General features: G+C 41.7%; 1 protein-coding gene across 6 annotated transcripts; it reads left to right on the forward strand.

Moving 5' to 3' along the window:
• The first annotated feature begins 196 nt into the window (after nt 1–196).
• On the forward strand, nt 197–27,858 carry ep400 (E1A binding protein p400). 6 transcript variants are annotated; one of them, XM_087170303.1, is made up of 54 exons: nt 197–363; nt 1,808–3,162; nt 3,279–3,386; nt 3,517–3,601; nt 3,857–3,976; nt 5,611–6,005; nt 6,117–6,416; nt 6,708–6,893; nt 7,014–7,154; nt 7,245–7,323; nt 7,457–7,494; nt 7,591–7,645; nt 7,785–7,874; nt 8,531–8,644; nt 8,754–8,944; nt 9,025–9,202; nt 9,291–9,427; nt 9,525–9,694; nt 9,931–10,105; nt 10,248–10,384; nt 10,545–10,731; nt 11,808–11,977; nt 12,128–12,315; nt 13,277–13,576; nt 15,162–15,335; nt 15,909–16,061; nt 16,283–16,353; nt 16,466–16,755; nt 17,038–17,240; nt 17,759–17,928; nt 18,970–19,166; nt 19,668–19,779; nt 19,996–20,289; nt 20,414–20,488; nt 20,685–20,819; nt 20,918–20,962; nt 21,090–21,243; nt 21,529–21,764; nt 21,886–22,059; nt 22,152–22,199; nt 22,304–22,440; nt 22,675–22,731; nt 22,831–22,909; nt 23,431–23,601; nt 23,700–23,745; nt 23,822–23,928; nt 24,122–24,320; nt 24,413–24,567; nt 24,749–24,973; nt 25,247–25,421; nt 25,627–25,784; nt 26,044–26,208; nt 26,310–26,381; nt 26,739–27,858. In XM_087170303.1, exons 2-54 carry the CDS (start codon nt 1,843–1,845, stop codon nt 27,060–27,062), a joined length of 9,465 nt encoding a protein of 3,154 aa, XP_087026429.1. In that variant the 5' UTR covers nt 197–363; nt 1,808–1,842; the 3' UTR covers nt 27,063–27,858. The 6 variants fall into 6 exon arrangements, with proteins under 6 accessions (XP_087026429.1, XP_023249629.1, XP_087026425.1 ...); XM_023393861.2 differs by lacking the exon at nt 3,857–3,976; XM_087170299.1 differs by lacking the exon at nt 3,857–3,976 and having other exon boundaries at nt 21,532–21,764.

A 27,858-nucleotide genomic window follows, 5' to 3' on the forward strand; every position in this document is an offset into this window, starting at 1 on the left:
GGGTCCAAGTCCGTTACTGTTGCTTGCTAAATCAGTATGTCTCTCCTGTTTTGTTTTGTTAGTAACACCAGGTTAACAATTTATGAAACATTACTGAAAATTACTAAAATTCGTCGGATAATCCATTTTAGGTAACGTCATCGTCTCATGGTGTTACCGCTTCCTGGAGACAGAATGACATCCGGGTTACCCTAAAGGTTGCCGCGGTCGCCATGTTGCTGAATGAAATTAGCTCCAAAACATTGACTAGCCGCTAGCAATATCGATATTTTATTTTTTCGCGCAATAACATTTGTTACAGCATGTGACTTATTGTAAATATGACATAGGATTTATGAAACTACTACAGAAGCCCCATTCCCTGTAAGTAACATTGTTGAGGTGATAAAATGTATTTATTGATTGGCAGCTGGCCTACTAGCAGTAACAAGCTAACATCATTAGCCTTAGCTAGCACGCGTCCCGTAGCAAAAGTCGTTGTAATTGCTGAAATAGCACAGACAACATCATTGCAAATGTTTATAGTGTAATATTAGCAATGTATTTTCAGTATATTCATTACCCAAATCTTAACCTACTTGTTTATTCTGACAACTGCGATTTTATGTCTCATTGAAATGCTTTTAGCTAGCTAGCGTTAGCTTACGTTACGCCCCGGAGCGGTACTGAAAGTGGGAGCTAACGTTAACGTCGTGACAAACAATGAAAATGTAAGCGACTACCCAGAAAACATAGTTTTGTAGGTCATTTTATTTGTAAATTTAATGTCAGTATTGACTAATAATTAACTGTAGACTACATAAAACTCGAGAATTTCTTAACGCTGTAATTTACTGATACCTGCCGACAGTAACTGTACAAATCACAATTATCAGTACGAGTAACGATATATTACCTTTGTTTAAAATGCAGGTTGGCTTTGGGTGACTCACACCGGTAAATTACAACAACCATAACATTTCTATTGCTGCACAGTCTAGATAGGTATTATTGATTGTTAATTATTTTATGCTCGCTTAAACTTGCACACAGATTTAAAGATGGGTTGTAGATATATTTAGATTTACTTTTGAAACCTCTGACTGCTTGCAAGTATGTTATAAGCTTAAAGGTAATCACCCTTGCGTTTTTGCCATTAAGACATCATCTGTGTACCTAATGAGCACATTTTAATATGTAGATGTAACAGCTGTCAGGTGTACTGCCAATCAGCTGCCCTCTATATTTCTATTACCCCTGCATGTGTGTATTTAAAATGGGCTATGTTTACCAGGATTCAAGAAATTAGTTTTATGGTGGAAAGTGAGTAAGTCAAAATATATATATATATACGCTGTGGCGTAGTACATTTTTTTGTGAATATCAATTGAGAAATTGTTTGTAGATATAATAGCCAGACAGTAAATTGTATAACTGACAAATCATGGAATAACACAATTACCATTTACATTATCACAATGATGTAAAAATCTGAAGATTATGGAATATCGAATATAAAATCAAATATTACGACAAAGCAGCCCTGCAAACAGTTGCACTACAGACAATGATCCAATAGACCCAGAGATATTAAAGGAATATCTGACAGTTTTCAAATTTATATGATTTGTTTACACTGTTTTATTGAGACCCCTGCTTAAAAGTACAATTCATTAAGATATTTGAAATCTGGGACCAGGTGGTATATATGTTACTAGTGTTTGCAATGCTTGGATGACCTACTAGAAAAAACCTTCTGAACATTTTTGGGTCATATTCAATAGTTAAAAATCACTTATTAGTGTTCTTTGATTTGCCCTTTTCACAGATTATTGTGTTTAGACATAATAACAGTGTCACGCAATGCACCATGGAAGTGGATCACAGAATATGCAACGACAGCTCCAGAGATCCAAGTCTGTCAGTGGGTCTGAAGCGGAGGAGCAGCAGCAGCAGCCAAACATGGCAGCTACGCAGCAGCAAGCTACAGTTAACCACCCTCAATCTCCTGTGACCACATTTTCCACTGCTGCCAGCCCTTCAGCCCCCCAGTCACCCAATTATCAGATAATCATGAGTCGTAGCCCAGTCACTGGCCAGAATATGAACATCACATTACAAAATGTGGGACAGATGGTGACTGGTAACCAGCAGATCACCCTAACCCCGCTCCCCATCCAGAACCCAGCATCCCCTGGCTTCCAGCATACTACACCTCAGTGGAGGTTTGAGCATGCTCCATCCTCCTACATCCAGGTCACCTCACCTGTGCCCCAGCCCATGCAACCCCAAAGTCCCACCCAGCACAGCCCAGTCCCTCTTCAAGGTGTTACAAGGCCAGGAGCACCTGCAACAGCTCTGGGTGTGTGTGGACAGAGTCCAACACGATTTGTTGAAGCTGGTATGTTAGTGCGACAAATCAGTTTAGGCAGTCCATCAGGAAGTGGCCACTTTGTTTACCAGGAGGGGACAGGACTGGCCCAGATTGCCCCAGCCACACCTGGCCAGGTACAGCTGGCCCCTGCAGGGGCACCAGGCTCTGTGAGGGAACGCCGGCTCTCTCAGCCTCACTCACAGACCGGAGGCACCATCCACCACCTCGGACCTCAAAGTCCTGTGGCCACTGGCACTGCCCTCCCTACTCTGGGCAGCCCTGGTCACATCACCACTTCCAACCTACCTCCACAGATCAGCAGTATCATTCAAGGACAGCTGGCACGCCCTATGATATTTGAGAAGACGGCACAGAGTGTGGTTCCTGGTTCCACTGCCACAGCAACTTTCAGTATACCCTCCTCCATTCCACCATCTAGCCCATCTCTCACTAGTCCACCCCAAGGGATTTCCAACAATCCTCTTGCACCCACCAGCATGGCTGTGGGCACTGTGAAGAAACAAGTTCTGAAGAAGTTAGAGGAAATTGCTCCTTCTACTCCAGAGATTGCCCAGCTGAGAAAACAGTGCTTGGAGCACCACAACAAGAAGATGGAGAGTCTCAAGGAAGTGTTCAAAGAATACCTGATTGAGCTTTTCTTTCTGCAGCACCTCCAAGGGAACATGATGGACTATCTAGCTTTTAAGAAGAAGCCCTGTGTTCCTTTGTATACTTACTTGAGACAGAATGACTTGGACCTCGAAGATGAAGAGGAAGAAGAAGAACAGTCTGAGGTCATTAATGATGAGGTATTACACAAGCTGGCTCATAGTGTGAGATCCAGTAGGCGTTTTACAATTACAGTACTTTACATTAATTTCATTCAATGGATATTGTGCCTCTCTAAAGTTTGTGTCTTTTTCAGGTAAAGGTTGTTACTGGAAAGGATGGCCAAGCAGTGACACCAGTTGCCATAGCAACACAGCTTCCTCCCAATGTTTCTGCAGCATTCTCTACCCAGCAGCAGTTTCAGGTGATAGAAGCAACACTTGTTCTAAGCACTAATTACGTTTAAATTATCTATAGCTATTTTTAAAAATTCAATTGAAAATGTTGTGTAAGAGAAAATCCCTCAATAATTTCGTGAGAGGTTGTTTTTACAGGGACATCAAGGGGCTGCTGCTGGCACCATTACAAATCCTGGAGACATGGATGCCTTTAAGAGGCAACAAGCTATGGTGCAAGCAGGTAGGGCAAGGATCGTAGACTCCTGTCTCTCTTATGTTGCTTTGTTTCCTCCCCGTTTGCTTTGTTTTCTGTTTGTTTTCTTTTCTCCCTCTAATTGCTTCTGCTTTTAGATATTTGGCATCCTCTACTAGCGCTCTGTGTTGAAGTCTTAACCCGAGGAAGGCGAGGTGACCTGTAAGGTCTTCAGAAGGTCATTGCTCTGTGCCGAGTGCTTTTTTTTTGCGTTATGAGGGTATTGTGTGTTTTAAATCCCAGATCAGGCTAAGAGGTCCCGGATTGACGTTGGTCGCCATGGGCTGATTTTCCAGCATCCTGGTGTAGCTCCTTTAGGATCACCTGGCGTTCCACTCCAGCAGCTTATGCCAACTGCGCAAGGTAGGAGTGCTACTACCAGGCCGTTCTGTGTTCTGTTCGATGCTGCTGGACGTGTTCCCTTCCTCAAACTAAGGAGATTTTAAAAAGTGAATCACAACATTCATCTTCTATAAAAAAAAAACTCCAAGCAGCATCAACAAACAGATCTTCATCCATCTGCTGGATTTCTCAGCAGTCCACAGGAAGTTCAGGCTTAGCTGTACCAGCACCAGCTCTCTCTATCAGGATAAATGGGGAAGAAGACAATCCAAGTCTGAAGAAGAGTAGCCACTCAATGGGAAGATGCCATGTCTTATGATTTTCCTTTTTTGTTTTACTATTGATCACCCGTCGTTATCCATCTCTTCTTTTCTGAAGTTTGTTCCTGTTAGTCGTCTTTGTTTGGACAGACCTTCCCGTGCTGATGGATTTTCATCTAATTTGGAGGTGGATCACAGAAAGTGTGAATAAATTCACTTTCCAATGGGTTTTGCTTGTTTTCCCATTTTATGAATCCACGTGTCATGCTTCCTTTTGGTTTCCCATCATCATTCCTTCACGTCTCTTCGTCCGATTGTCCGTCCTTGCATCATCAACAGGGATTCAAAATCATCAGTCTTTATTTCATACGTTACATCTTCAAGAGTGTCTTTATTTATCTCATGTTCACATTTAGTTGATTTTCTTCCATGTTATTTCATGGCATTTTGTTCTGACTTGGCTTCTTTCCCTCAGTCTAAGTAGGAGGGGAATCATGTGGAGGAGTTGTGTTCACGGCACAGGTTTTTGCGATTGTGGTGGTGTGGGTGTGTCAGGGCCAGGTGTTGATGGCGTCTAGGCAAGGTGGTGTGACGTGCAGGGAGGTAAGGCAGGCGCTGCTTTAGTGTGCACAGCTCCGCTCATGCCTGCTGTCTGCAAGACCCCATGTGTGTCCTTTTGCTCATCTCTGTGCTATGTGAGGCATCCAGATGCCTTGGTTACCGCTAGAATGACATCGCTTCATGCATGCCAAACATATGGTGTTTTTGTCAGTGTCCGCTCTGTATTTTTATTTCCCCTTTCTTCTCCCTGTCTCTTTACTTTTAGAAGTTCTTTTTTTTCATTTTCCTTTGTAACATTTCTATTTTCCTCTCTAAAAACCTTTCTTATTGCATGTATAATTTTTGATGTTTTTAACCACGTTCTCTCAACATTTGAAATGCAATGTTTTGGTTTTGCATTAATCAAAGTAGTGTTTTATTTGAGAGACATGTAGATTCTCACATTGATTTCATTTCTTCTGTAATCATTTTGCTGTATGAGTTTCATTAGTTTCCGCTCTGATCATCAGAAAGTAGTGTACCACTGTTTGATTCATACAGTACATCTAGTTCATTAAAGGCAAGGTTCTGAGGAGCTCTAATAGCTGAAGCTCAAACATTCAAGTCATTTAAAATGTAAAAGTACTATTTCATTCTCTACTTATTTGCTTCAAAATATGTAACTTGTTTAAAGGGGTCTCTCAAATATATATTAAGGGAAAGCTACCAAATGACATTTACAAAACACTTCACTTGAGATGACAATATTGACAACTTGATTTATAGTATCTTTCTTTGTGTTGCTTTCTATACCACCCCTTTGTGTGTCCTATACTTTGATTACTATGTGTACAGGCGGGATGCCGCCTACTCCTCAAGCGGTCCAGATTGCAGGACAGAAGCAGAACCAGCAACAATATGACCCATCCAAAGGACCTCCAGTGCAGAATGCAGCCAGCCTGCACACCCCTCCTCCCCAGCTGCCTGGCAGGTTGCCCCAAGGTGCCCTCCCTATGGCAGGCCTGCCCATGACACTCTCTCAGCAGGCTCAGTTGGTGGAGAATACAGCTCAGCCTGGTGGTCAGCTTCAGGCACAGGTGAAGGTGCAGGCAGGTGGGCCTGTCATGGCTACAGTAAACCCGCACACACAGCTCCAGGCCCAACTACAGCAACAGATGCAGCCAGGTCTTCATCTTCAGTTGCAGCCTCAGCAGCAACAATCCCAGGCCATATTACAGTCAGGACAAGCGGTCAGTCTATATGAAAACATATAAATGCAGTTTTCATGTGTATTTGTGACTGAATGGTGATATTACAATTTGTCCTTTTTAGTAATACTTTTTTTCCTCTCTTCTATATAGACTGTGGCGCTTGCTCGCCCAGGTACAGAGTCGAACCAGCCAGTTCAGAGGATTATGACCAACTCAGTAACCATGACATCCATGTCTTCTGCTCCCCTCTCTACTACCAACTCTGTTACAACCCCCCATACTGCAAGTCCTCTCCGTCCTCTTGGCTCTAACATCAATCCAAGCACCCAGTCCAAACTGACTGGAACCAATGGAATATCCACAGTCAAAATTGGTGGTTTTGGTCAAAGTGCGACCATGCAGTCCTCACAGGAGGGTTCTCAGGATAAGCAAGTTGAGCAAGCCAAACTGGTGAGTTCCCTAAGCACACTTAGTTTGTAAACAGATGTCTGCAAATTAATGAAAACCTTTGGCATGAATAGATTCAGTGTCTTTTAAATGCCGTAAATACACTTATGTACTAAAGAAAGCAAATATGTATACTTTTTACTTATCATAAGTACTTCTCATGAAATTTGACAAAGAGGAATAATTGACATAATGTTATTGACAATGCCCAATGACACCCTATCTCTAACTGGAGCAACTAAAACAAGGACATTTTTGATGTCTTTTTTGATGTTGCATGTTTTTATTTCTCAGGAGAGTCAAGTGCATCAACGCATCTCTGAACTAAGGAAGGAGGGCCAGTGGTCAGCCAGTAGACTCCCCAAGCTTGTGGAAGCCTCGCGTCCAAAGTCCCACTGGGACTACCTCCTGGAAGAGATGCAGTGGATGGCAGCTGACTTTGCCCAGGAGAGAAGGTGGAAAGAGGCTGCTGCTAAGAAGGTATGGCTGAGATGGAATAATTCAGAGAGAAATATGAAATTACACATCAGCACAACAAAAGGACAAGTCACAACTGATGTCTTGTTGAAAGCAAAATTGTCTCATGTGTCTCTGTTACAGCTTGTTCGCACATGTGCCCGTTACCATCAAGAGCAGAAGAAAAGTGAAGAGAGGGCAAAGAAAGAAAGGGAAATTCATCTTCGTAACATTGCCAGCACAATTGCCCGGGAGGTGGAATTCTTCTGGTCAAACATTGAGCAGGTATGTTTATTTAGATGTTTTCCATTCTTGATTATGAAACCATGTCATAATTTGTTTTTTGCCAGTCCAAATGATGTATTTTTCTGTCAGGTTGTGGAAATTAAACTTCAGTTTGAAATTTATGAGAAGAGGCTCAAAGCACTCAGCTTACAAAAAGCCTCAGGCAAAGGTACGTCCCACTGAGCAACTACCAAAAAATAAAACACAACGTATTTGCTGTATATGATAAGTTTTCACTTTCTCATACATTCGCAATAAACAGATTTTGATTCTCTATTGAACTTAAATTACTTGTGTTACAGCACTTGGTCAGTTAGCGGGAGAGAACGCTGATAAACAGGTAAGGGCTGCACTGATACACCAATGAATAAAATGAAATGAAATGAATATTGCGTTTTAGATATATCTTTTGATATGTTTTTCTTTCTTTTTATAGGAGGCCACATCAACAAGAAAAAGAAAATCAAGTTTGTCCTTGGTTGATGAAGATGGTATGTGTCATACTATATAGGCTCATATGAGGAAAGAAACGTAGCATCAATCTTGAAAGAGTCCACAATTGCAAAATTATGAATTCATTAATTATAAATTAATTCATTAATTTGAACAATTATTTTTCTTTTCCTTCAGTCCCAGATGAAGAGAGCACCATAGAGGAACAGGAAGCCATGGAGGGGGAAGCAGATCACAAAACAGAATTGGTTGACCTTGCCAAAGATGGTACTTATTTTCTTTTCTTCTCTTTCTATGCATATGTGTAAAAGCGGAATTAAGGAAGAGATCCAGGTTTATTCCCAACACCATTTGTATGATATTCCCTTGTTCACAATGTACAGTATATTCAGCTTATCAGTAAACAAGGCTTTTGTGGTATCAATTTTTTTCATAACCTGTTATACGGCTGTGCAATATGCTTTAGTACACAGCATGTACTGATGCTCTGTATGACTAAGAGTAGTGTGTAACACTCAGATTTTGCCAGCAATAACCTTATCAAAAATTAAGATTGTTATACAGAGACTATATATATATATATATATATATATATATATATATATTGTGTTAGTCAATGTAACATATACATTATGTTATGTAAGTTATAATGTTACACATGGTTGTGGACAAACTTGATATAGCCTACTGTTGCTCATAAAGGTGAATTATGAATTAATGAGCTAAAGACATTTGGTATTTATACTGTCAAAGTATTCTTGGAAATATATCATTACATACATATATCATCAAGTTACGAATGAATACAAAACATAAAAACCATAAAGTTTTTGCTGCTCAGTTGGACATACCTCACAAGTACCAGAATTACTTGTCTTTGCGTCTGTATACGTCACTCAAATGCTTTTTTATTTGGTTTCTAGCTGAGATGCCTCTAGATGCTTTGATGAAGCAGTATGCTGGTGCCTATGTTGACGGATTTCAGTGGCCTAAGCCTAGTCCTAATAGTGATGAGGATGACATGGAAGAGGCTGAAGGTACATTTGTAATTGAAAAATGACATTGTCATGTTCATCCTCATACCCATTTTACGTAATGATTGTGAGTAATGTGACTCTAAAATAGTAGATATTTGTTATTTTCCAGAAATGGAGACTCCTACTGGGAGTCCACCTGAAGCAGTGATGATTGACTCTCTGCTTAGTGTGGACCAGCACCGTGGTGCTGACAAAACCACTTCCTGTGACGCTGATGGGAAGCCTGCCAGAGACATAGCTGAAGTGGCAGCTGCCACAGAGCTCATCCTGCCCAGGGGCAGCTTCAGGACCACTTCCACAGTAAGAAACACACACATTCACAGAAACATAAACGATAAAGATGCCTTTTATTATTTTTTAACTGTCCTTTTATTTATTAGACCCGCAGTGCAGCTCCTTTTCTACTGCATGGGTCGCTGCGAGAGTATCAACAAATTGGTGTGGACTGGCTGGTGAACCTTCACAAGAAACACCTCAATGGCATTCTGGCCGATGAGACGGGTCTTGGCAAGACTGTACAGACAGTGGCTTACATGGCCCACTTAGCTGGCCAAGAGGGTATGCCTCTGCCCAAAGATATATGTGATTTGTTTTTTAAATAGTGAATATTTCTGTTTTATTTAATATTGAATATTTTTCTCCACAGGTATCTGGGGACCCCACCTTATTGTAGTAAGGACATCCAAGTTGCTAAGTTGGGAGGTGGAATTCAAACGCTGGTGCCCTGGCCTTAAGATTCTCCTGTACCTTGGCAACAGAAGGGAGCGCAGATCTAAGCGAATGGTACTTTTTGCTGTATTTAAACAACTCATAGTGATGACATTATCAATATAGGAGGCCATTTTTTTAAATGACATATCATCTGATCACTGATCTACAGTGGTGGGGGGAAGCCAACAGCTTCCATGTATGTGTGACATCCTACAAGTTGCTGATGAAAGACCAGAGCCATTTTCTTAGGAGAAGGTGGAGGCACCTGGTCCTGGATGAAGTGCAGCTCATAAAAAACATGACTGAGAAACACTGGGAAACAGTCTTTGCCCTCAGAAGGTGAGCTGGGTGATTAAATATTGTATTAATTTAAGTTGCTCAAGAAGTTTTTTATTTATTTGTAATCTGTAAAGTGGATCATTGGTAACATGCTTTTGTGCGTTCCTGATCACAGCACTTGGGGAGTGTATGCATGTGCATATGTGTGAAAAATTTCACTGATGATATCATTTTCATATCAGGCATTTTTGTCTTTCCCTTTTAATATTCTGACATGATGCTTTTATATCTTCCAGTGAGCAGAGGATTCTCCTTATCAACACTCCTCTACAGAATACTCTAAAGGAGCTGTGGACCATGATCCACTTCCTTTTGCCAGGAATCACCAGGCCCTACTCTGACTTTCCTGTTAAGGCAGGCACAGACCAGAACCAGGACTACTGCCACAAACTGGTCATTCGCCTGCACAGGGTGGGTATAGCACCAGCAAACTCCTCTGTCTATTAAATTTTAAACATTACAACACATTCAAATTCATAAACATGATTTATTTGCTTCACAAGCGATCATCAAATGCATATTAGATATGAAATGGTCTCATTCTTAACTATAGATGATCCAGCCTTTCATCCTGAGACGCTCCAAAAGGGATGTGGAAAAACAGCTGCCCAAGAAATATGAGCACATCCTAAAGTGCCGTCTCTCCAGTAGACAGAAGAGCCTTTATGAGGATATCCTCACTCAACCAGGGTGAGATATTTGCTCCAAATGCTTAGTCACATTGAGTTATCAAAGTAAGGGGGCTCTTACTTACGGGCACTGAGTAATGTGTAGGAATATTTGTTGCTTCTGTCTTTTGTTGTGAACTGTTTTTCATAATCATGTCTTCTGTTTGCGTGTGCTCCCATAGAGCTCAGGAAGCACTGAAGACAGGCCATTTTGTCAGCGTGCTTCAGGTCTTGATGCAGTTACAGCGAGTATGTAACCACCCTGAGCTGGTGGCGCCCAGAGAGACCAGCAGCTCCTACTTCTGCTCCTCTCTGCAATACAATGTCCCATCACTGGTGCTGGGAGCTCTTCAGAATGACCCGTCCAAGGTATATGCTTGTGCTTTGAATTGCTGATGTGCACCAAGGTTGTTTGCTAACCCTGTTTAACTGTCTAAACTCAAAAATTATGTGCTCACAATGTAGTTTGCAAATGCCCTGAATATGAGTACAAAAAAGATAAATCTGTTGATTAACAGAAACTTAATGGCTGGCCATTTTTTAACTGAATAATTGATTTAGTAATATGTACAAAAAAGGAGTACAAATACAAAGGTTTTGGTTGCTGCTGAAATGTAAAGATATTCCTGCCTTTCTCTGTTTAATTACTTTCATGATTATGAGATACAAACTGGTGACAAGTTAAAGGAAAAACTTGACAAATGAGTGGAGATAATGGGATGGGAATGCCCCCCTCCATAGGGTATGAGGCGTCACTGAATGGTTTGATGAGTATGAAAATGATTTGAATCATGCAATCACCAGATATCAACCCAAATGTACACCTAGTTGATTTTTGCACTCTCCTCTACCATCATCAAAACACCAAATGAGGGAATATCTTTAGGAAGAATGGTGTTCATCCCTCCAATAGACTTACAGTGACTAGTAGAATCAATGCAAAGGAGCATTGAAGCTGTTCTGATGGCACATGACGGCCCACTACTTTACTAAGACTCTGTTTTTTCTTTAATCTGTTACCTGTCTGTATGTACAATGGGTCATTAGGATCATTGGATGGACAAAATAGAAAACATTAAGACATCATTTTGGGCTCTGGCAACCCTGGCGTTAGTCTTCTCTTTTTCTTTTACTTTTTTAAGGCTGAGTGGTTGATTGAATTAAAAATTGATCCACTAATTGATAATAAAAGTAATACTGGTTTTCTTTGAGGTTCAATACACTGTCCTTTCTAGTCCTTTTATGTTCTATTTGTTTGCATGTCGCTTCTTGTTTGAGACCCAAATATTATACGGTTCCTTCGTCTTAATTTTGGATCGAGTGCATGTGCGTTTTGCTTAGATGTTGTTATTAGTAAAAAAAAAGAAAAAAAAAGAAAATGTTCATCAGAAATCTGCACTGATCCATTTCTGTTGCTGTTGTCTTTTATCTCATTATCCTCCTAGATTGCAAACATGTCCATATTTAATCTGATCAATAATGAGAACACACTGACTCGGTATCAAACTGAAGAGGTGGTACCCAAACTGAAGGTCACTCAGCAGCTCATAGAGGAGATCTACACGGGTCCAGATCCACCACCACGACCCAAACAATGCCCGATAAAACCCATGAGGTCAGTAATACAGTCTGCAAAAATCCAAGTAACATGACATGATTGATGTAGAGATTTTCTGGCATTTTCAAATTGCTAAAATGCAAGCCTGATATTGTAATATTGATGTTCTGACATTGAGATAACGTGATAATTTTTCTTTGCGATTAGATTGTTCCAGGCAGTGCAGTATGGAACAAAGCCAGAAGGTCGCCTGGCTGCCATCACAAGCACAGCAGGCCAGCGTCCACCTAGCTCCCCTGCTACTACTAGTGCACCTGTATCCACCACCAGCCAGTCAGCCCAGAGCAGGGGCAAGTCCCCTGTCACTACTGCAACTACTACAGCCACTTCTCATGGTAAGACCATTTCAGGGACAGTAACCAGTAAAGTTTTGTTTTGACAGTAGCTAAGGGATTCCAGATGGTGTCATCTAACATCAGACTTTAAAAGACAAATTAACCACTCATAGGCATTTTGTTGATGCCATTACTGTGTGTGCTTATACTAGTTTTAACCCTGTGATGTGTGCATTATGCGATGTTATGCTGCATGATTGTGACACTGTTTTGGGTTTAAATGAATCTGACTGTCATGCGTAAAAAAAAAACTCAATTACGCTGTGCCCATTCTACCATGAATTGTTGTCGCCAGTATTTGTAGCACATTTTAGAAACATATACAATGTGTATAAATGTATGCACAGGTCAGGTCCTCCTCCTACAACTAAAACTTTATGGAGAGGTTTGGGACAGCTTTACTGACAAGTTTCACAGGTCACAGAGGTTTCATATGTGTACATTTGTACTTCCATGCAGCAATGGTGGGCTGTGCACATTTTCCCCTCATGGCAGCACAGCCATTAGGGTAAGTCTAAATGTAAGGCTTTTATTGCAACAAAACTACAGCTTCCCATGCCCTAGGTCTTTGTCTTTAGTGACTACTATGTCATTTAGAGACTCCTAGCCTTGATCCTCAGTGACAACAGTCATAGTCAACTTGTCTCCAAAAAACTGTTGGGTTAAATTTGATCGCCACTGAAAACACCCACAAAGACGGAACTTGGGTTCCATACATACACAATTACTGTCGCACCAACTTTGTTCATTGGCAGGTTATTATTTTTTCATCAATCAAAATACTAGAAGTGATTGATCTATCTGTGATTAATCAATAACATCCCAGACCCTGCTTGCTGTGTTGGCCCACCACTGCTGAGTGAATATACAGAGAAAACTGTTTTATCATACTGATGATTTGACTGAATATCAGGTTACCCCTAACATGTAGTGCCATACCCCATTGCCTTGTACTTCACAGCGGTTGGAACGGCTACTCAGAGAGCCCAGACTACCCTTCCTGTCAGCAGCAGCAGCAACACTGCCGCCTCCACTGTAGCCTCCTCTGGGAACAGTGGCATTGGGCAGCATGTGTTGGGGGCTGCCCCTGTGGCCTTGGGCCCGACCTTAGCTGGCCCAGTTGTGGGATCCATAGCTCCCATCAACCAGCCTGGATTAGCACAGGTCCCCAGGCCAGCTCTAGCCCCCAGCCATGCCATCCAGCCCAGCTTACTGTCCCAGAGGCTGGTTCTTACATCCCAGGCCCAGGCACGGTTGCCTAGTAAGTGGCCTCCCCTCCCCTCACTCTCAGCATTTCCCCTCCACCTCTGGCACAACAGTACAGGCTGCTCTACACTGAGGCCTTTACTTGGGGCACTGCTGATATGTGTTCAGTCTTTACTTCTCCAGAAAAATGGTTTTGTACATAGACTCAATGGCACTGTGGTGCAGCAATTTTGGTTATGGCAGAGATGCCATGTATCAGTAGCTATACATCTCATAGTTAAAAAAAAGAAAAAAAAAGAAAGGACCCATAATTTGTATCTGTACAATATCAGCCATATCAGCAGCATCTCCACAGCCTCGGCATTCCCCGGTTTCTTTCTCAAAACCTGCATGTACACTATGAACAACCCACTTATGTTACATTACACATCACAACACTATTTAACTTGATTATTATGCCCCCTCTTCTTTTAATCCTTTTTTCCCCAGTGTACTAATATTCTTTTGTCTCTTGCATCAGCCCAGCTGCAGGAAGAAATCCCAAAGCTTTGGTTGTTTCACTTTTTTTTTTCTTTTTTTTTTTTTTGGCTAATGTTATGATTTCACTCTGGTTTTGAGCAACACTTTAAAGCATGTGGAAATGGTCCCACAATTTTGCCAACCCTTTCTCCCTCAAATGTGAACAGAGAAACCTTTTCAATAACAACACACAGTATTTGAATATAAATTTGTGGCTTGGAAGCAAGATTGCTGAAACACTCTGAATATGAATCTCAAGATTACTTCAAAGTAAACAGGTTTTAAATATAACATAATGATTGATGCACACTAATATCTTGTGCCCACTAATTACCCATTTGGACTTTGTAAATAACTTTATTCAATTAGTAACTTGTTTTTATGAATTAACAGAAACAATCTATAATGGGCTGTCAAAAATAATGGTGTTGTTTAACAATCACAATCCAAAGTATGTCCATATGTGAAGTACACTTGAACGATATTGTGATAGCCTGAAGACTTTAATTGTGTGTATTGTCACTGTATTTAAACAGCACAATGTGTTGTCATCACTTTTACTAATTTGTGCGCAAAAATTGTCAAATAATTTGTCTGTAATAGCTGGTGGTCTCTGTAAATTTTAAACATAAATAGAAAGTGAAATGGCTGAAAAGGTTAAAACCATTATTCAAAAATTAATATAAAGGAAAATTATGAAAAAATATAAATGTAATGATAGATACTTTTTGAAGACTGAATTGACAGAATATAATTTTTTGCACCAATCCCTTCACATTCTTCATGGTGAGCAGTGTGTTGGTTTGAAAAGGCAGTCAAGTGCAGTGCCATTTGTATGTGTGTGTTTCAGGCTCTCTGTCTCACCTGAGGACTGCCCGTATACCTGTTTTCTTTCCCCTTCAGGGTTTGTAAAAGTAGGAGCTGCTATTGTTCTGTTGTGGAGGGCAGCTGTGCTCATTCCACTGATTAATCCACCCTGGTTCTGCATGTTTGTCTTTTTTTCACCCTTTAACTAACTGATGCAAAGTACATTGTTTTTGTTATTGTGAAAATGCGAGTTATTTCAGTTGACCATTTTAATGCTAACTGACCAAGTGTCTGCTCTTCCTTCCCTTTTAAAGGTGGAGATGTGGTGAAGATTGCCCAGTTGGCCAATATAGCGGGCAGTCAGAATCGTATCTCGCAGCCAGAGACTCCTGTCACTCTGCAGTTTCAGGGCAACAAGTTCACTTTGTCCCCCAGCCAGCTCCGCCAGCTCACAACTGGACAGCCCTTGCAGCTCCAAGGTACACTCGGTAATGTATATCCCATTGTCATACTTTTTCTCTTCATTCTTTCCATTGTGTCAGTTGGACATTTCCATGTAATTCACCTGCTTTTTGAGAAGTATCACATAGGTTGTATTCGTTTTTAGACATTTATATCAAATTATGAATTCTAATCTACAAGTTTTCAAGGCATCAGAAGCGTCCTGGTAGCCTTACACTTGTAATTGCAGTATCCCTGGTTTGATTCTGGCAGGGGAACTTTTTTCATGACATCCTCCTCTCTCCCTATGTTTCCTGTCTTTCTGTTATCCCCTTTCAATACATCCTAAATGACAAATCCCCTAAAGAATGAAATATATCTTGACTACAGTTAAAAAATTTCAGTTTTATTGTTGTCTGATGTACAGTTGTTTTTTCCTTTCCATCTAATATTAAATCTGCAAAACTTTCTAAGAGCATGATAGTTGCTTTTATTTTGCATTTTTGCATTTGCATTATTTGTTTATTTAAACCCCCAAGTGGGTCTTTAATACCATTCTTACTATTGTTAGGTTTTGAGAGGGCACTGCTGATATTGGTTGCTTTGTGTCATGTATTTAGGAAACATTCTGCAGATTGTGTCAGCTCCAGGGCAGCAGATCATCAGGCCCCAGGGATCCATGGTAATGCAAACAATACCGCAAGCTGTTCCTGCCTCCAATGCCTCATCTTCACCTGGCACACCTCATCCTGCCATGACAACAGCCCAACAAGGTGACTCACTCACAGTGCAGATATTGCATTATTATCTCTGATTAACTCTCTAAATCAGTAATTGAGTCTCATCATCCTGTACCAATTCATAATTATAACACTTAAGTTAATATATTCTTGTGGGACATAAAATGCTTCTTTGTCCCCATTATTAAACCTCTTTTCCTTTACAATAGAACTGATACTGACATTCACAATAACCCTGGTCTGTTTTTTTTAAGCATCAGGTGTGACTACAAATGCCACATCAGCCCCCACCAAGCTCACTACTGCAGCTCATGCTGGTTCTCAAGTAAGTACATTACTTAATAATGAACATTTTCATTATCGAAGCATTTTACAGCATGCAGACTGAATTTTTTTTTTTTTTTTAATTGCGGTCCATCTCTCACCTTAATGTTCAGGAGTCTTCAGAGGAAAAGACTCAGCAGCTGAAGGAGCGTTTGAGCCGCCTGTTTGAAGCAAATGAGCGACGCTGCAGCCGCAGAGTGTTGTATGGGTCAGACCTGCTGCAGGCATGCACTTTGAGCTCAGAGCCTGGTCAGTCTGCCCTGACAGCTGGAGGCTGGAGGTGGGTGGGCAGAGAGAGCTGCTTCAGGGCTCAGAGAACCTGTGTGGCTACCACCTCTACACTGCAGTCCACTCTGCTCTCTGTGGAAGACCGCCTAGAGGCTGCCAACAGCCTTATCAAGAGGTACTTCAGTCCCCTCTATTCTACACTGCACGTTGTTTTAAACCAACAGAAAATACCATATACATTCATGCATTGTGGTTATGGTCACTTACTACCCACATTGTTAGAAGTGATTGGTTTGGTTAAACACTTTTTATGCTGTATTAAGAATAAACACAATCTCTACCATAATTTTGTAAAAGAAAATAACCACTTACTTAAGAGGGTTTTATCAAAATAAAATTGCATATGTTTTATTTCTTAATCCAACTAATGACTATGGCTACTATTGTCATCTTTTAGGCTGGTATGTGTGGTGCCTCCAGCTGTCGCACCACCTCCTCACCTGTATGCAGCCAATCCCCCTGTTCCCTACAGCCTTGAGCAGAAGTCTCTTCGTTGTCGGCTACAAGAGGCCTCTGCTCCCCACAGTGCTGACATCCACCACTTGGCATCCAGGCGTCTCTTACATTTTCCTGACCTAAAGCTAATGCAGATGGACTCAGGTTAGCCCATCACATTTTTGGATATTTTTTTAACTGCAGCAAGCTGCATTTAATCAAAAACATGTATGAATAACTAAGACATAATTCGCGAAACACAATTGTTTATTGCATGTAAGAAAAGCACCACTTTAATCCTTCTGCCTAGAGAATCTCATTCCACATTTTGCTTAGTATTCCTTTCTTCAGAAAGAGAAGAATTCACTCTTCATACACAACCATCTTCAAGGCACAGTAAATACAGAGACGTGTGTTCACAATATTTAAGTATAATTTAAAAGAAACAGTGCTGACATTTTCCATACTCAGACAGTATTCTTGTTCAAGGTAAAGAGTAAAAAAAAAATAAAATAAAAATGCTGCTGCAGTTACAGAGCAAAATTCACCTGTTAATTTGCAAAATGGCTGTCCTGCTCCTATTGTGGGAAACATAGTAACTGTTACTATACAACTAAAATAAACCTGTAACTGAGGTAATCTCACCGAAACATAATAACTTTTGTTATTTCTCTTTTCCAAAGGTAAACTGGAAGCTCTTGCCATTCTGTTGCAGAAGCTTAGGTCAGAGAGCCGCCGTGTCCTCATCTTTACTCAGATGGTGAAGATGCTAGACATCTTGGAGGCCTTCCTAGATTACAGGAAGCTCACTTATGTGCGGCTTGATGAAAGCTTCACTGCTGATGAACGACAGGTAAAATCAACAACATTTATATTGGTTATGGCATGCCATACTTCAACCCTCTTAGATTCAATAAAGTCAGTGTTACCAACATCAAAAATGTGCCGTTGTGACACTGGAAATGATAAATATAATATGAGCTTGTCATAGAGCGCAGGAGCTAGTTATAGCAGTTGTCCTGTAGTAGGCAAGCATGTGCTATGACTGACAAGAGTGTATTTAGATTATCTATCTTTCTTCCTCTAAAGGAAGTTCTTAAGACTCTTTATTCTTTGTCTAGCAAACACGAAGGTCAAGTGTTTTGTTATGTTATATGACAACAAAGTCATTTGAGACCCAAGAATAGGTCACATGTCATAGCCTTACCTTCAGTCATCAGTCAGCGTTAAAGTAAACTGGTATGGACTGGTACACTCATTTTAGATTGAAGTTTTTACTCTTTCATAGACCATAGATCAATACGTTTGTGTTCCTCCCTGTCTAACAACAGGACCTCCCAGTGCCAGTTCTGGCTCAACAGGGAATTAACTGTCTTGCTCTCTTCCCTCCCTGCTGGACTCTGTTCCTTCTGGGGCCTTAAGAGATGCAGACATTAGTTAGTCAGTCTGGGGTCATTGGTTTAAGTCTTTTCTATTTGAAGCTGCATACTTAAGTGTAAGGGTTCTTTCTCTGCTTTAACTATCAGATTGAAATTTTACATGATCCTGCCCTGATTTTGTTTCATCTATTGTATATTATGTAATCCTTTATGTTTCTGGGTCACTTAATTAGACCTGGTGTTGCTGTAAGAAAATGAAGATGCAGACAACTAATTGGCCACGGCAGTCACATCAAAATGGATAATAAAGAGAAGTTGAAACTGCAGTAGGCCTGTGGGGAATTTAACTATTCCATCTAAATTAAGAAGAAGATAATGTACTGATAATGTACAAGGGAAAAAGTTGAAAAAACAGTTTGCTACAAACAGCTGAGATAAGCAAACAAAAAAGAATTAAATAAATTTCTTGGCCTTGGTTCCAGTGTGTTCAAACGCTTGGTGTTGTTTCCCTGCAGGAGAGTATGAAGAAGTTTAACAGGAACAGGCAGGTGTTCTGCAGCATCCTGACCAATCGCTGCTGCTCCGCAGTTGGGACTGTGTTTGATGCAGACACCATCATCTTCTATGACACAGACCTCAATCCCAGCATGGATGCCCGCACACAGGAGTGGTGTGACAAAATTGGACGTTCCAAGGATATACACATATACAGGTGATATTATTAATACAGGGGAATCTGATTTTGTATTTTACTAGTAGTAATAAATTACTTTTGGTATGTTATTTTTGTATCCCAGGTAAAACATGAGATATAACTTTTACTCCTGAACAAACTAAAGGGCACATTCAGCAACAGACTCACACAACCCCTCTGTGTTAGGGAACGTTATAGGAAGTCATTCCTGCCTATTGCAATCGGACTATAATGCATCTCTCTGATTTTATCCACACACCCTTGCACTCACTCCCTCGCACTTTGGTCCATATACATTTACTATAATTCATTTATATTTATTCATCTCTCATTTTTATTGTATAGTTGAATCCTGTGTATTTTTGTCTTTTGTCTTGAATTTTACTGTATTTTATTGTATTTTAACTCAACTGCTATGACATTTTAATTTACCCCGTCGATAAATAAAGTCATTTATCTATCTAAACATTACTGAAGCACTTTGGAACTACAATTAGTTACTTTTTGTGTGTTACCCAGGTTGGAGAGTGGGAACTCCATTGAAGAGAAGTTGCTGAAGAACGGCACCAAGGACCTGATCAGAGAGGTGGCTGCCCAGGGTACTGACTACACCTTGGCTTTCCTCACACAAGTAAGATTAACTCACTGTGGTCTTGTCTTGGAGTTTCAGAAACTCTACACACCTCCATCCTTTCAAAATGTTTAAAGTTACATTTATTCAAACTATGAAAACTTTCGCGCTTGAATCAATTATGTCATTTTCGCCACCTGTGGAATCAAGACCCATTACTATAGTTTTATTCAACCTGGGATATAAAGCAACTGATCTGATATTGTGTGTTTCTAGCGGACAATCCAGGATCTGTTTGAAGTGGAGGCAGGATCAGGGGAGAAGGTCGAGGAGTTTGTGGTTCTTCACCAGGAGCCATCGGCCTCTGAAGCCATTTCTCCCAGAGTGGCCAGACCCTACATCCAGGCTCTCCACAGTATAAATCTGGATGCCCCGCCAGAAGAGAAGGAGCAGCGGCAGCATGAGGATGAGGAGTTAGCAGGCAAAGAGTCAGCAGAAAACCAGGAGTCAGAGAGCCAAACTAAAGAAGAGCCTGCTCAGATAGAGGAGCTAAATGCTGTCATGGAACAGGTAGCTTCACCTTTTCTATATATGTTTGGGAGCTGATGGAGGCAGAAAAGCACAAATACAACAAATAAATTAGAATAAAATTAAATGCTGAGATAATATCTGCATTTACTTTTCCCTCAAACAGCTCACACCAATCGAAAGGTATGCCCTGCATTACCTTGAGTACCTCCACATCAGTGATGATGAAACTGCTCTCAAAGTAAGTGAAACTGTAATGTAACCAAAGAAACATTTTTGACTATTTGGGCTGTATATTTATATTTTATTTTGTTTAGATGTGGAAATCAGTCCATTAATTGACTAATCATTTCAGCTCTATGTTGGCATTTCAGTGTACAATTTGTTCTTTGATAAATTTGACAGATTGATTAATGCTGTGTGTTTATTTTCCTCAGGAGCGGTTGGAGTGCTCTAAGAGAGGCTGGGAGCTGCAGCAGCTGCAGAAGCTGAAGGAGGAGGAGGAGGAGCGGCAGATTATGGAGGGAGATGAAGATCTCTTCACCTACACCAGAGAGGATGCCTACAACATGGTGGGTGGTCATTGAGATCTCTGCTAATGAAACAAGAAGTGGTGTGTGGACTATGTCACACTGTTGTTGACATGAACCTTTTCTCTGCGCTTCAACAGGAGTATGTATTTGATGCAGAGGATGGCCATACAGAAATCATGCCGGTAAGACAGCAAATGTGATGTAACTGGAAAAATATGGGTTTGTGCAGAATTTGGACCTTCCCTATCCTGTTCCTGATTTATTTGTTTTGAGGCACATCATAACGTCCTGCTCTGTCTTCTGGCACAGCTTTGGACTCCTCCCACACCACCACAGGATGACAATGACATTTACATCGACTCTGTAATGATGCTGATGTATGACACCACACCAATGCCAGAGTCCAAGCTGCCCCCTATCTATATCCGCAAGGAGCACAAGAGACTCAAGATGGACCCCTCATGTGAGAGAAAATTTCTCATTAAGTGCTTCATTAACTCTGTTGTACAACAATATGCTAGTCCTGCCCTGGCTGTGGTTACATATTTAGTTACATGTACATCTACTGTATTGAGACTGTTTATTGTTGCTCTAAGTAGTATTTTTTTCTGCTTTTACACAAGGAATTGTTGGTGTGAGTCGTGGAGTCAGTGTGTATTTTAAGGAACAGAGTTTGAAAAGGATTTCTAAGAATAAATACATGCTGTTTGTTTGGTATCTCTGTCCTTACTCAACTGCGTTTGCTCAGCAGCAGCCAGAAAGAAGAAGAAGGGCCATGGGGAGACAGTCATTCCTCCACGTTCCCTTTTCGAAAAGGCCAGCATGTTGAAAGTTCGACGCGAGGGCAAGGACCAGAAAAAGAACTTCTCCCTCAAGCAGCAGGCACCCTTTGCCAAACCCTTACCCTCACTGGTTAAACCTGCCATGGAGGCCGGTCAGGACAACCCAGAGTGGCTCATCAGTGAGGACTGGGCTCTGCTTCAGGTACTATACAGTGCCCTTCCAACTTGTATTAACAGAGATTAATAAATCTATTGAACTGCATGTAACTTGGTGAAGTCATACGATATTCAGCATCCAAATATTTCACTTTTGTGTCTGACAGGCTGTAAAGCAGCTGCTGGAGTTGCCGCTGAACCTGACAATTGTGTCCCCTGCTCACACTCCTAACTGGGATCTGGTGAGTGATGTGGTGAACTCCTGCAGCCGAATCTATCGCTCGCCCAAACAGTGTCGCAACCGCTACGAGAATGTGATCATTCCCAGAGAGGAGGGCAAGGTAATGAACACAGAGTCATCCTGCTTTTGCTGTTAAAGTAGCTTACTTACCTTGTTCTTTTTGTCTAAACCAATTCTTAAAACTTTTTTCAGTTGGTATACGAGGCAAACCCCAAGAAGAAAACCAAGAGTATATACAAGGTAGCTTATCCTGGTCTTTGTATTTGATAAACTTTTCTTTGCTGTGATTTCCTGGCCTCACTTTTGTTCTGTGTTTTCTTTGCATCATGTACGTGTGTACACAGTCTAAGAACAGTCGTCCTCTAAGGACCTGTCAGATCTACACACAGGATGACAATGCCACTCATATTCAGCTGTACAACAGCCGCTTCGAACTCATGAAGATCATCGCCAGCAAGAGGAGCCCACCAATCAAACCATTGTAAGCACTCTGCTGATTGTCTGTTTACAATGAATGTGTAAGTCTTGTCAAGGAGCCAACACCCAAACAGGAAATTTACAAAACAGTGTAAAACCGTTGAGTAATTCAGTACAATGTGATCCTTGGTTGATCTTGAAAATGTGCATGAATCATTGTGTTATTGCACGGCAGTAACATGATTTTCTATCTTAACAAAAATGAAATTATTATACAATTAATTTACACTATTTACAGGCTCGGCATGAATCCATTCCAGAAGAATCCTAAACATGCATCAGTCTTGGCAGAAAGGTGTGTTTAATGTTGCCATTTCTGTGCTAATGCCATCTAAACCTCATTTAAATCTAGAAATAAAGAGAAAATTCTAACATCTGTTTTTCTTCTCCTCAGTGGCATCAGCTATGACAAGCCCCTACCTCCCATTCAGGTGGCATCTCAGCGTGCTGAAAGGATTGCCAAGGAGAAAAAGGTGATTGTCGGCAGTGTGCCAACAACTGCTTGCAAATGTGTATGTTTAACCATGTGCTATGCCGTGCTTGGAGTATGCAGGTCTTATTTCAACAAACAAAGATAGTGTTTGGTTTGAGTGTTTACACAGCTAATCAGAGAAATCTGTTGTAGTCTTCACTTAGAGTGACAACCTGCATACTTCTGTTACGCCAAGGTATAAACAGTTTCTCTCACACTGCAACTGTTCCATTCAAGTATATTTATGCTGGTATCTCCCAATCTGTGTGCTGACATGTACTGTGTACAATAAAAGGAATGGATCTTCCCAAAGAGTCCATGCGCATCGGTTTTTAATGTACAAAAGTTAAAAACCAAGACTAAAAGGTTAAAAACAAGACCAACACGTATCGACTTGCCCTGTTCTTCCTCAGGGTCGGTAGAAACATAAATCAGGAGCACCTGCTTTTTGTTCCGTCACTGTCAGATCCAAAGGTGCTGCAGTGTGCATTTGTGTTTTGATTTTGTGCATTGTATTTGCAGGCCCTTGCAGAGCAGCAGAAGGCTCAGCAGTTGGCCCAGCAGCAGCAGGCCGGAGCTCCCCAGACCCAGGCTACACCCGGCCAGGCCCAGGCTCCTGCTGCAGCTCAGGCTCAGGTCCCTCAGGCTGCCACTGTGGCTGGAGCTGCTGCCGTGCCTAATGCAGCTGTTCTGGTGAGAATCAAAATGTCCTCCATCAATATGCATCTACACATAGTGATATTCAAAAGAAGCTACTGTACATAGTGACGGCTCTTAAACATGTTTTTCAGGCTGGAGCTATAAAAAATGTCACTGTGGGCACAACCATCCAGGCTGGTACGTAAACACTCATGGTTCACATTACAGAGCTGTTGTTATTCCAGTAGTTAATTCATTTCTTTGTTTCTTCCAGCCGCTGTCGGGGGGAATGTGATTGTGAACACAGTGGCTGGAGTTCCTCCAAGTCCCTTCCAGGCCAACAAACGCCTGGCATCTTCAGTCATACCAGGCACCCTGTCTGTGAGTCATGCTCATTTATCACTGCTGCTCTGGCTGAACTCAGCCACCTACTGACTAACAGGAATTCATGATGCAAATAGCCTTTGAAATGGCGTGAAACAGAACGCACACCCACTGCACCCTGTAGACAGGGTGATCATTGCAAGTGTTGGAGCCTTTGCTCATTGTGTGACTGTTATTGTTGTTGGTCCAGCCTGCAGGTGCAGCTGGAGCTGTGGTTCATGCACAACAGAGGGCCGTTACGGCTGCTGCTGCCCCTGCTGAAGTGGTAGCAATAGCTACAGGGCAGGGTGTTCGAGCTGTTACCCCAGTGACGGCATCTGCAGTAGTTTCTACCACCCTGAGCCCGGTGCAATCACAGACTCGCCCACTGGTCACTCAGGTCACACCAGGTACTGATCTGAGCACAGGCCTTTCTCTGATAAGACGACCCTCAAGTACTCATTGCTGTTTTACAGATCTGACTTATCTGTCCCCTATCCAGCCACAGGTATGCAATTGCCACAAGGAAAGCCTCTCACTCCGGCCCACCTACAGATGCTCCGACAGCAACAGCTGCAGCAGCACCAACAACAGCAGCAACAACAACAGCAACAGCAGGCTGCTTCCTCACAGATCAAAGCTGGACCCAAATCCCAGGTACACCACCACCAGCGACTTAACACAGTCAGGACAAAAATGTTGGTTACATCTGACATATTAGCAGCTGTAACTGAGATGTTCTTTGTTAGAAAGTTGGTGCAGAGAAATCATGTAAGGGTTATTATAACAACGAGTGTGTACTTAACATATCTTTAACGGGTAATCTGTGTGTTTCTAGGAGTTGTTGAAGATGCACAAGCATAAGTTGCAGCTGCAGCAGCAGCAGCAGCAGGTAGCTGCAGCAGTTGCAGCAGTAGCTCAGGGCCAACAGGCTGCAGGGGCCCAGCAGGCCGCCCAGGTGCAGCCTGCACAGGCCGCTCAGGCCAATCCACAACTAGCAGCTGTGGCAGCAACCAGACCTGGAGCTGTGCTGACCGGCACCACCGTGCAGGTGGCCAGACTGGTAAGATTCTGAAAAAAGATAATTTTATTTCACATAAATACAGAATCTGCACCACTGAGAAGAAAGTGTGGAACTTATTGAAAAATTGTATGTTTTAATGAACAGTCTACCTACAGATATAAATCTTAGGTTATTGCTGATGTATAACAATGTCAGAGGAAATGAGGAAGTAGCATGTTATTGACAAACATTTTGTATTTTTGTCTACCATGCATAACATTGTCCTCCGTACATCTTCGTCCTCTTCGTTCCTCTTTTCATGTCCCTTTACAGACTCGAATGCCCACTCAGGGCCAGATTCAGGCCCAGGCAGGACAGACAGCCCAGGTGACCCTCACCAAGCCTCCTGTGGTCTCTGTGCCAGCTGTGGTCTCATCAGCTGGTGTCACTACACTGCCAGTCACCGTAGCAGGCATTAGTATGGCTCTTAGTCAGGCCCAGAAAACAGGTGTGTTTAAATTCTTAATAGGTCTCTTTGACGGTGAACACACAAATCAAAATAAGCAACAGTATTTGTTGTTGTTTGCGTCTTTATCATCTGTGTTGGATGTACTTTTTGTGACATCCTGTTACTATGACAAAATATGCTGTTATCATTATCCTAAACCTATGACTTTATGTTCCAATATGTCATGTTTTTTCTCCTCCATCAGGCGGGCCTGTGCTGACGCCATCCTTCCCCCAGATGCAGGTCCAGCAGCTTCTTCAGATGAAGAAGCAGCAGCAGCAACAGGCAGCAGTTCAGGCAGCAGCCGCAGCCCAGCAGAAAGCAGGGCAGCCACAGCAAGGACAGACCACTGTACAGCAGAAGGTAAATGTACCACACCAACAGACACTGGATTTTCATATGTTAACAACTGATCATTATTAGGAGTATGATGTCAGTGTCTGTCCACAACAGATGCAACAATATATAATTTTATACATGTACATTCATCAGGTGTGTTTACCGTCGTGGTGTATTGTTATTCTCATATTGTTTTGTTATATTATATATATTCTTGAGAAATAATAATCATATTAGGAAAATAAAGTGAATTGAGTTACTGTATTACCTGTATTTCCCTTAGATTGGGACCCAGCAGGTGACAGTGCAAGCAGCCCAGCCAGCCCAGCCGCAGCAGCAGAAGATGACCTACACTACCACCACCCAACTCCAACCAGGGATCAAGACCCAGTTCTTTACTACATCCATCCCCCAGGCTCAGAAACCCACGGGAACCCAACAAATCCCGGTACACCATCAGCGGCAGTAACTATTGCAAAGGAAATATTTGCACATAATCAATGGACTTGTGTATTGATATGAGATTTTCTTGTTTACTTCTCTTATCAGGTGGCTAAGCACACACAAATAGTGCAGCAACAACCAACCGTGGGCAATATGCAACAAATCGTGTCTTCTCAGGTAGGGTTTTAGGCTGAGCAATGCTCCTGAAAGTATTTTCTGTATAGCTGATCACTTGAACATGTGGTTAACTCTGTCCCTAAGCCGTTTCATAGACTTCACCTCCGCATAAGCCTCACATCCTCAGGCAGAGTCTTTCTATTCTAGGTTTAAGATTAAACGCCACTGTGGGCCTTTAGATGTGGAAGTACCTGCCTGAGGAGAGTGGGCTAAAGGATTAGGAAATTTTTTTGTCAATTTATAATTCATCAAGAGCTCTTTGTGAAAGCACAATAAAGCTTTTAAATGCAGTTGAATATTTCACATGAAACGTTTGAAACAGGATATCAATGTTTTGTTTGTGTTGTTTCCCTTCAGATCCAGGCCCAGCCTCAGACTGTGACTCTGACGCAGGCAGCCACATCAGCTCCTGCTCAGGTGCAGATGATTCCCGCTGGGACGGCAACAGCCCAGGTCCAGGTCCAGCAGAAGATCATCCAGCAGCAGGTGGTGACTGCTGCCGCCTCACCCCAGATCCAGACGCCGCCTCCTCACAGCCCCGCCCAGCAGCCAGCGGCACCCTCTGCTGCCGAGTCCCCAGTTCAGCAGCCCGCTCAGCCCCAGCAGCCCACCAAGGGTCAAGCTCGCCAGGGGGGTATCAGAGCCAAAACTCCTGCCAAGCCCAGTGGAGGCAACAGCTAGGAGAGCCACACTAATCAAACTGGATTAAGGAAAGTGTTTTCCTGCAGTACAGATGTAACAGTAAAGTTGTGCTGAAGCATTCTTATGGATCCCACAACAGCTGAGGGCAGAGCCAGACATCCTGCCACATTCTTAACCACACCAAACCTTTCATCTTTACCTGAGCATAACTCAACATAACACATTTGACCATTTTCAGTTATCATAGCTAAACTGTTTTGGCAGATCAGTCACTGCACCTCTGCCCATAATTCTGGTGAGATCTATAATTTTTCATTAATGAATCAACAATGCTACTTCAGTTGTTAATTTGATTCATGAAATGTGGAATGCTTCTTCAAATTACCACGACTAAAAAATTTTCCCCATAGCTACTGTGGCTACCAATCCAACAAATGACAGACACAACATGCCCTCAAAGCGATGATTATTATTTTACTCAACAGATATGAGGCTGAGGCTTATGGGTTGTTCTGCATTGGAGAATGAGCTGTCCATTAGAATAAGTGTATTCATAAATAGTCCCTTTTATGTCTAATTCCCTTGTTGTCTATAGATACTGAATGGAGAATAATGCACGTTCCTTTAGTCATTTGTTTTTTATTGCAGCAAATACACTGTAAACATGTACTTTAGTATTTTGTGTTTTCTCATAAATTGTCTTTTTTTATTGATGTCAAAGAAAAAAAAACTGTAAATATCAACAAAAACATTTGTACTTGTAAAGTAGTCGTGTTTTCATTGGGTTTTTTCAGCCTAATTGTAATAAAGTGTTTTGTTTTTATACACAAATTCA

This window comes from Seriola lalandi, unplaced genomic scaffold (assembly GCF_002814215.2).
Source record: "Seriola lalandi dorsalis isolate HSWRI2012SDOR001 ecotype SW California unplaced genomic scaffold, Sedor1 jcf7180002054945, whole genome shotgun sequence".
NCBI lineage: Eukaryota > Metazoa > Chordata > Actinopteri > Carangiformes > Carangidae > Seriola > Seriola lalandi.